General features: G+C 41.3%; 1 protein-coding gene across 1 annotated transcript; it reads right to left on the bottom strand.

The window, feature by feature from the left end:
• Positions 1-5373: 5373 nt before the first annotated feature.
• On the bottom strand, positions 5374-6447 carry LOC124669707. Its single transcript, XM_047206275.1, has 4 exons — positions 6360-6447; positions 5932-6276; positions 5758-5839; positions 5374-5460 (listed from the first exon to the last, which is right to left on the bottom strand). The coding sequence occupies exons 2-4, from the start codon at positions 6228-6230 to the stop codon at positions 5410-5412; spliced, it is 432 nt and encodes a 143-aa protein (XP_047062231.1). The 5' UTR covers positions 6231-6276; positions 6360-6447; the 3' UTR covers positions 5374-5409.
• Between the last annotated feature and the right edge of the window lie 2100 nt (positions 6448-8547).

Raw genomic sequence — 8547 nt, 5'->3', positions numbered from 1 at the left:
AGTAAAGAGTACTTGTCGGAGACGAGGTTGAACAAGGTATAGAGTGATACCGAAGATCAAACCTCGGACAAGTAAAATATCGCGTGACAAAGGGAATTGGTATCGTATGTGAATGGTTCATTCGATCACTAAAGTCATCGTTGAATATGTGGGAGCCATTATGGATCTCCGGATCCCGCTATTGGTTATTGGTCGGAGTGAGTACTCAACCATGTCCGCATAGTTCACGAACCGTAGGGTGACACACTTAAAGTTGGATGTTGAAATGGTAGAACTTGAATATGGAATGGAGTTCGAATATTTGTTCGGAGTCCCGGATAAGATCCCGGACATCACGAGGAGTTCCGGAATGGTCCGGAGAATAAGATTCATATATAGGATGTCATTTTATGTGAATTAAAATGATCCGGAAGGTTCTACGGAAGGTTCTAGAAAAGTCCAGAGGGACTCCACCCACCTTGGCCGGCCAACCTAAGGGAGGAGGAGTCCCAAGTGGACTCCCCACCATGGTGGCCGGCCACTGATACGTCCAAAACGTATCTACTTTCCCGAACACTTTTGCTATTGTTTTGCCTCTAATTTGTGTATTTTGGATGCAACTAACACGGACTAACGCTGTTTTCAGCAGAACTATTACGGTGTCTCGTTTTTGTGCAGAAATCCAACTTTCGAGGAAAAACCTCGGGATTTTGACGAAAGGGCCTATTTTCCCGGAATATCGCCGGAGCCGGAAGGACAATTGAAGTGGAGGCCCGAGGGCCCCACACCATATGGCGGCGCGGCCCGGGGGGGCCCGCGCGGCCATGTGGTGTGGCCCCTCGGCCGGCCTCCGACGCCCCCTTCGGACTACTTATTCGCCTCGGACCTAAAAACGCACGGAGAGAAGTCGAAGTCGCCATAAACCCTCCGAACGCCGCCACATCGCGAAACTCCGTCGCGGGAGCCGAAGTCTCCGATTCGGCACTCCGCGGGACGGGGAATTGGAGGAGATCATCACCGCCATCACCGCCAACGCCTCTCCATCAACCAGCCATGCTTCCCCCATCCATGTGTGAGTAATTCCCCCGCCGTAGGCCGAAGGGGATGGTAGGGATTGGATGATATTGGTCATGTAATAGCATAAGATTGTTAGGGCATAGTGCCTAGTGTCCGTAGATGGTACTTTTATGATATTGTTGCAACTTGTTATGCTTAATGCTTGTCACTAGGGCCCGAGTGCCATGATCTCAGATCTGAACATGTTATTGTTTCATGAAGATATTCGTTGTTTATGATCTTACCCGCAAGTTGTATACACATGTCGCTGTCCGGAACCAATGGCCCCGAAGTGACGAAATCGGGACAACCGGAGGGAATGGTAGCGATGTGAGGATCACATGTGTTCACGGAGTGTTAATGCTTTGCTCCGGTACTCTATTAAAAGGAGTACCTTAATATCCGAGTAGTTTCCCTTGAGGCCCGGCTGCCACCGGCTGGTAGGACAAAAGATGTTGTGCAAGTTTCTCATTGCGAGCACGTACGACTATAATTGGAACACATGCCTATTGATTGATTAGTACTTGGACACCATTTTATTATTATCCGCAAATGCCCCGCTATGATTGTTACATGAGTTTCTCTCATCCATGCAACGCCCGTCATCCGATCCCCGTGCCTACGATATTTTAATCCTCGCTGTTTACTATAATCACTACTACTCGTCTTTGTTACTCTGCTCGCTGTTATTTCACTACCGCTACTATTATAAAACTGTTACTATCGATAAACTCTTGCGAGCAAGTCCGTTTCTAGTGCAGCTGAATTGACAACTCCGCTGTTAAGGCTTTCAAGTGTTCTTTGTCTCCCCTTGTGTCGAATCAATAAATTGGGTAATACTTCCCTCGAAGACTCGTTGCGATCCCCTATACTTGTGGGTCATCAAGACTATTTTCACGGCGCTCGTTGCCGGGGAGCATAGCTTTATTTGGAAGTTCACTTGGATTTATATTGTTCGCTGCAAATTCTCCATCATGGGTAAAACTCGCGATACTAAGATCGCCATATTACCATCCACTACAAGAAAAGGTACAACTCGAGTACCTCTGTCTGCTCTTGATTCACCATCCGTGATTGATAAACTTGTTTCACCGCCACATGCTTCAAATGCTGGTACTTCGCTGAATCTGAAAACTCTCATAATATCGATAATATTTCTGCTGTGCTTGATGATAGTGGTTCATTGGGAACTTTTCTAGATGCTAAAATTGCTAGGTCTAGACAAATTGAAAATGCTGAAACTCCCGATGTTACTACACTCGTTAATTCACCCGAACTTGAATACTCTAGTGATGATCTTGATGAAGATTATGTGGAACTTGATGATGATTTTATTGAAAAATGCAATGCTACTACTGATGCAAGAAAAATTAAAAAGTTGCTTGCTGAACATACTGTTAGATATAAACTGTCTCCTGATCCTAAATTTGCCACATCTCCTATAAACATTAGGGATAAAGATTATGATTTTTCTCTTGATCTATCTCATATAGCTATTGTTGAGAAAACACCCTTTTGTGGTACTGAAAAAGAAAGTCGCTGTTGAACACATGACTGAGTTATCTACTCTGAGTAGCTTGTTTTCTGATGATGTTAAGAAGCGTACTTACTTTGTTGCTAAAATCTTTCCATTCTCATTAAAGGATGACGCTAAAACTTGGTATAATAGTTTGCCACCTAGTTCTATTAAAAGTCCAAAAGAATTGCTTAATGTTTTCTTCCGGAAATACTTTCCCGCTAGTGCTCAACATGCTGCTTTGCAGAGAGTTTATAATTTTGATCAAGGAGATGAAGAGAAATTGCCTGAGGCTTGGGCAAGATTTTGCTCTCTTATTAGAGCTCCGCCGACCATGACTTGGAAAAGCATGATTTACTTGATATATTTTATAGTGGACTAACCATTGAGTCTAGGGCATACCTGGATAGTTGTGCTGGTTGTGTTTTCGGGAAAAGAACTCCGGACGACGCTCGAAGAATTATTGGCTAAAATAGGCCGGAATTATGATGATTGGACTACGCCTGAACCAACTCCAACGCCAATAGTGAAGAAGAGGGGTTTAATTAAATTGAATGATGAAGATATGAGGGAAGCCAAGAAGTCTCTCAAGGAGAAAGGTATTAAATCCGAAGATGTGAAGAATCTACCTCCAATAGAAGATATATGTGAGATAATCCCCCTTCATCCATGATTGAGGTAAACTCGCTTCAACGCTTTACTAGGGAAGATATTCCATATTCAAAACCTCCTGCGCAATGCTTAGATGAGTTTGATAATTATATTGTTAAGCAAGAAAATTTTAATATGAGAGTAGAGAATCATCTAATGGAAAATTATCAAGCTATTAGTCAATTGCATGATATTGTGGAGAGAACCTCCAATGATGTTAAGATGCTTGTTAAACATTTTCATATGATTCAAACTCAAATTGATCAACTCACTAAAGTGCAAAATGACTTGTTAGGAAATAATTCTAAAGAAAAACATGCTTATGAAGTAACAACTAGAGGTGGTGTCTCTACCCAGGATCCTCTATATCTCGAAGGGCATCCCAAAAGAATTGAGCAAGATTCTCAACGCATTGAACCTAGAGCTCCATCTAAGAAAAAGAAGAAGAAACATAAAAATGTTGTAGAATCCTCTCGAACCTGCTAATGATCCTAATAGTATTTCTATTTCGATGCTGAAACCGAAAGTGGTAATGAACATGAGAAAGATAATGATAATGATACTCCCGATAAAGAAGAGGTTGAAAAAGAACCTGAAAAGCATGCTAAAAATAAAAAGTATACTAAAGAAGATTTTATTGCTGAGAAACATGGTAATGAAAGAGAACCTTGGGTGCAAAAGCCAATGCCTTTTCCTCGCTAAGAAATTAAAATCAAAGGAAGAAGAACACTATAATAAATTTTGTGATTGGATGAAACCTTTATTCTTGCAAATCCCTTTGACCGATGCTATTAAATTGCCTCCTTATTCAAAGTATATGAAAGATATTGTTACTAACAAAAGGAAAATCCCCAATGAGGAAATTTCCACTATGCTTGCTAATTACTCTTTCAATGGCAAAGTTCCAAAGAAATTGGGCGACCCAGGTATACCTACTATTCCTTGTTCTATTAAGAATAATTATGTTAAAACTGCTCTATGTGACTTGGGAGCTGGTGTTAGTGTTATGCCTTTTTCTCTTTATAAGAGACTTTACTTAGATAAGTTGATACCTACTGATATATCTTTGCAAATGGCTGATAAATCTACTGCTATTCCTGTTGGTATATGTGAGGATGTTCTTGTTCAAGTTACTAATAACTGCTTGATATTAACTGATTTTGTTGTGTTGGAAATGCATGAAGATGATAATATGTCTATTATTCTTGGGAGACCTTTTCTTAACACCGCAGGGGCTGTTATTGATTGCAATAAAGGAAAGGTTACTTTCAATGTTGATGATAAGGAACACACCGTCTATTTCCCCAAGAGGATTGAAAAAGCGTGCGGAGTTAATACTATTTCTCATGTGAGAACTATCAAAGTGGGAACCATCGATTGTCCTATATATGAGCCTAAAGAAGAATATCAAACTCTTGTGATTGGATCCATATCAATACAATTCAAGGTAACATGATTGATTTGAGGTTTATTTCTTCACTAGTTGAATGCCCGTGCGTTGCTACGGCTCCCAAGTTTATTGATTTCACATATATATATATATATATATACGTAAATAACGCATATTGCCTACAAATGTACACATGTGAACATAGACACATTGAGTGAACACCGTACCGCTTATGGGTCATCCCCACGGCAACCTGGGGCAAACCCCAACCCACCTGCACCCCTCCTCTTGCTCCCTTCCATGCGTGGGTCCGTTAATGTTGTGTTGTTTCTCCATTTCAGAACTATTGATTAAGGTTTGAATCATTTGCACATCATTCACTACTCCTAGCAAAAATTTCCGTGAAATATATGAGTGTGATTTTGAGGGCTACCAACGAAAGTCAGGCCCAGATCAAACTGAAGACATAATATGTATTTTTTACAGCAGTTGACATACAAAGGGAGAGTACACTGAATCGTGGTGTGAATCAGTAGCTCAGGCACCTACAACAGATCCTCTAGGTCTGCTACTTGCGCAAACTGCAGTATGCAGATATTTTTTAGCTTTGACCTTCAAATGCAGCTAGGGACGAAACCTTGTCTGCAAACCTACAAGGGGAGTATGATTTCTGCTTGTAGGATATCTGCTACCATACACACAAGGAATAAGCTAGATGCTTGCAAACCTTGTTCAAGTTGCAGTGGTTAACCTAGGTGATGAGTTATCATGTTTCTTGCTGCCAGCTAGCTAGAAACCAACAATGTCTGCGCCGAAGTTAGAATACACTTAGATCCAATGTTTTTGCTGCGGCCAAAGAATCGCCAATCTGTTACACAAAATCATCAAATTAGCATCAGCCAGACAGCCAAGAACATTACAGTTAACATATACTTGACAAGGAAATCTACCGAATGGAGATAAATATTTCACACTTCAGGGTGGAAATTGTCACTTCAATTTATTTCAGATAGGAAAAACGAAGCTAGAAACTGGCATGCATGTCCAAATATTCAGTATGTTAAAACTACGTAGCATGAACTCCTGCAAATCTTTACTAACTATCCTCTAAAAGGAAAATTCTTATGCAAATATATCTCCCTACAAGGGATGGAGTACTTTTCACCTGAATAGCAGTACTGTTATTGAAGCTTGTGCTGGAGTCTGAACCACCTTCATTCCTACTGAGCCATGGAGTGCTAGTAAAACTGCATCAAAAGACACAATCACTGGTAAACTGATAATGTTTTTTCTGCGGTGGTAGGTATTCGAGAAAACATAAACACGGAGAAGAGATAACCTGAACGTTAACTTGACAGGAGTCAACTCAAACAATTCAATATATACTTTTTTCTGTTTCCTGGCTAATAGGTGTATCTGTTGCCATGGTGCACCAATCGGGATAACAGAAGGCAGCGGTCCACTGTATTGATGAGCGTCCACCGTGTAGGAGCTTAGAGGCTTGTCTGATAAGTTCTTTGAAATTTTCTCGTATTCACCAAAAATATCAGCACCACCATATAAAATATTGGAGTCTACACTTTTATCCAACTGACCAAAATGTACTCTAGAGGAAACGGATCTAAAAAAGTCAATCATGCTCAGGACAAGTCGTTCTTCAAGTTATAGGCAGAAAGGTGCTACACTGCAAACCACCAAATGAAGAAAGTTACCACAAGTTCAGATATGAACATCTGAAATAACATACACCGGTAGGGTAAATAATACCTTATGTTTATACATTGGTACGAAACAAATGATGCATCTCTAGATCTCCATTTAACTGCAGCAAACTGCAGCACGGGTTCTGGGGTATTAGCTCCAGTCTGCGTACTTATATTCATCCTTCAGATAAAATGATAAACTATAGTAAGCTCCATGAAGATTCATTGCCCAGAACAGAGCTCTAAGCTGGCTATAATAATTGCAAAGATCTGCTATATCTTAGCTCTTACTCATGAGCTCAGGATTTATCTGAATTAGAACAAAGTAACAAGTTTGGTTCTACTTCTCAGGTCTAGCCAGAACTCCATACACAAATCCAAAAGTATCAAAAGTAAGGTATACCTTGAAGCTTTCCTTCCGCATTAACAAACTGATCTAAATGTACCTGAACAATGTTTTACAGCTTGTAAGTCACACCTATTTATGACCCACAACACATCTACTCCCTCCGTTCTTTTTTAATTGACTCAGATTTAGTACAACTTTGTACTAAATTTGAGTCAATTAAAAAGGAACGGAGGGAGTATACATTAGTCCTCTTATCTATTAGAAATGCTAACTTATACAGATTCAAACAGAGTAGCACTACTTTCTCCATGTTAAAAGAGAACATTTAATAACAAACAAGACATGGTCCTACAAGTAAATACAGGTTTTTTTTTTCTTCTAGTAGAAACCCCCTGCTCGCACAAAAAATAGGGTTGCAGGGTTGCAACTGTACACATAGTTCATATTTTGAAAGGCCACACAAATGTTGTCTGAGCTTTGCTTATTAAGTTTATGAGAGACATTCACCTGCCCTTTATTACTGATCTAAAGAACATTATCAACCATTTTGTAGAAACAATATTTCCTAAACAAGTGCATGTATAATAAGCTCACAAGATAAAGATGTAATACACAACAGCACATCGGAAGTTGATCATCTATCTACTCACGTAGGACAAAAAGGGACCTCATGCCTGCGCGACGTACACCTTCTCAACCTGTACAACATACTCCAACACCACTCTGGGAGGCACCTACATGTTCTCCTCATAGTCAGAGCCATCCTCGCTGAAGCCTAAACTCGCCAGGACAACCAGGAATTCCAGCTATCTCTTCAAATTGCCAAAGTTGTCCACGAACGCCTCGCTGATGGCCACCCGCCCCTGCACGACCTTGAAGGGGTTCTTGATGCTTGAGCTACTCCCCGACACGACGACGAAGCCATGAAACAAACCCATGCCAGCCTGGCGTCAATCTCGAAAGTATTGTTAAATAGTTATTGTAAAAACGTTGTAGTGGCTCTACCCGGTGCTAATTGGGAACAACAAAATAGATACACCATTTCATCTGCATTAAATTTTTCTGACAATTTTGGATTACATCAATTTACATGCAAAAAGTTCACAACATTTGAGGATACTTATCATATCGAATTGCATAGGGAACCATCTAAATTGGCCAAATATTGTATGCGTACATTTTCAAATGAAGCTGAACAAGAGAACGGAAGCATGCACCTGAACCATTGATATTTGCCTGACGCCTATTCTACTAAAAATGAAGAAGAGGAAAGTTGTTCCTACAATACCTAGTAGCATCAGGGGCAGCTGCTTCCTGTACGCCACCCAAGCCATCCCCTGTGGGAATAGCTCCATGGTCTCCTTCCTCCCCACCTACCCGCCCTCCGCTCCGAGCAAGGTTGTCTTCGCCTCGGGCTCACCTGAAACCCAAACAAAAAAAGACATGCTCAGATCACTGAGCTGGAATCCTAAATTCGAGAAGCCTGCCTCTAATTCCAGAACAAATCGACCAAAATTCCAAACATAAACACAGATCTGGCTCAAAATCTCCCCCACAGAAACAAAAAAATTCTCACACAAATCGGAACGAAACCTCCCACCATTCAACAGACCGAACAAAAAAAAACACCCCAAGCTCTACTCCTGAATCCCCCGCCGCCCGCTCACCTTTTCTGATTCCAAGGCCGAGATTGGCCGCCGCGGCGCCGTTCTGGTGGACATAGCGACCGAGCAAGTTGCATGCCATGGCGAAGCTGGTCGCCCTCTCCCCTTGCCTCCCGTAAGCCGCTATCTTCAGTTTCCCCAAACCGAACAAACAATTCTCATGATGTTATTGTTTCGGCGGTTGCCTTTCCTTCTTCATCGCGTGCGGTGATACTCTGTGTTGTGTGTATATAAGGGAG

Source organism: Lolium rigidum, chromosome 7, assembly GCF_022539505.1.
Source record: "Lolium rigidum isolate FL_2022 chromosome 7, APGP_CSIRO_Lrig_0.1, whole genome shotgun sequence".
In the NCBI taxonomy this organism is placed as follows: domain Eukaryota; kingdom Viridiplantae; phylum Streptophyta; class Magnoliopsida; order Poales; family Poaceae; genus Lolium; species Lolium rigidum.
This window is presented reverse-complemented; position numbering and strand designations above follow the sequence as displayed.

Coding starts and splice junctions, on each gene's coding strand:
- LOC124669707 (XM_047206275.1), bottom strand. CDS start 6,230: ATGATTGACTTTTTTAGATCCGTTTCCTCTAGAGTACATTTTGGTCAG. Junction 5,840..5,931: donor CCTGTCAAGTTAACGTTCAG/GTTATCTCTTCT, acceptor CTTTTGATGCAG/TTTTACTAGCACTCCATGGC. Junction 5,461..5,757: donor ATAACAGTACTGCTATTCAG/GTGAAAAGTACT, acceptor TTTGTGTAACAG/ATTGGCGATTCTTTGGCCGC.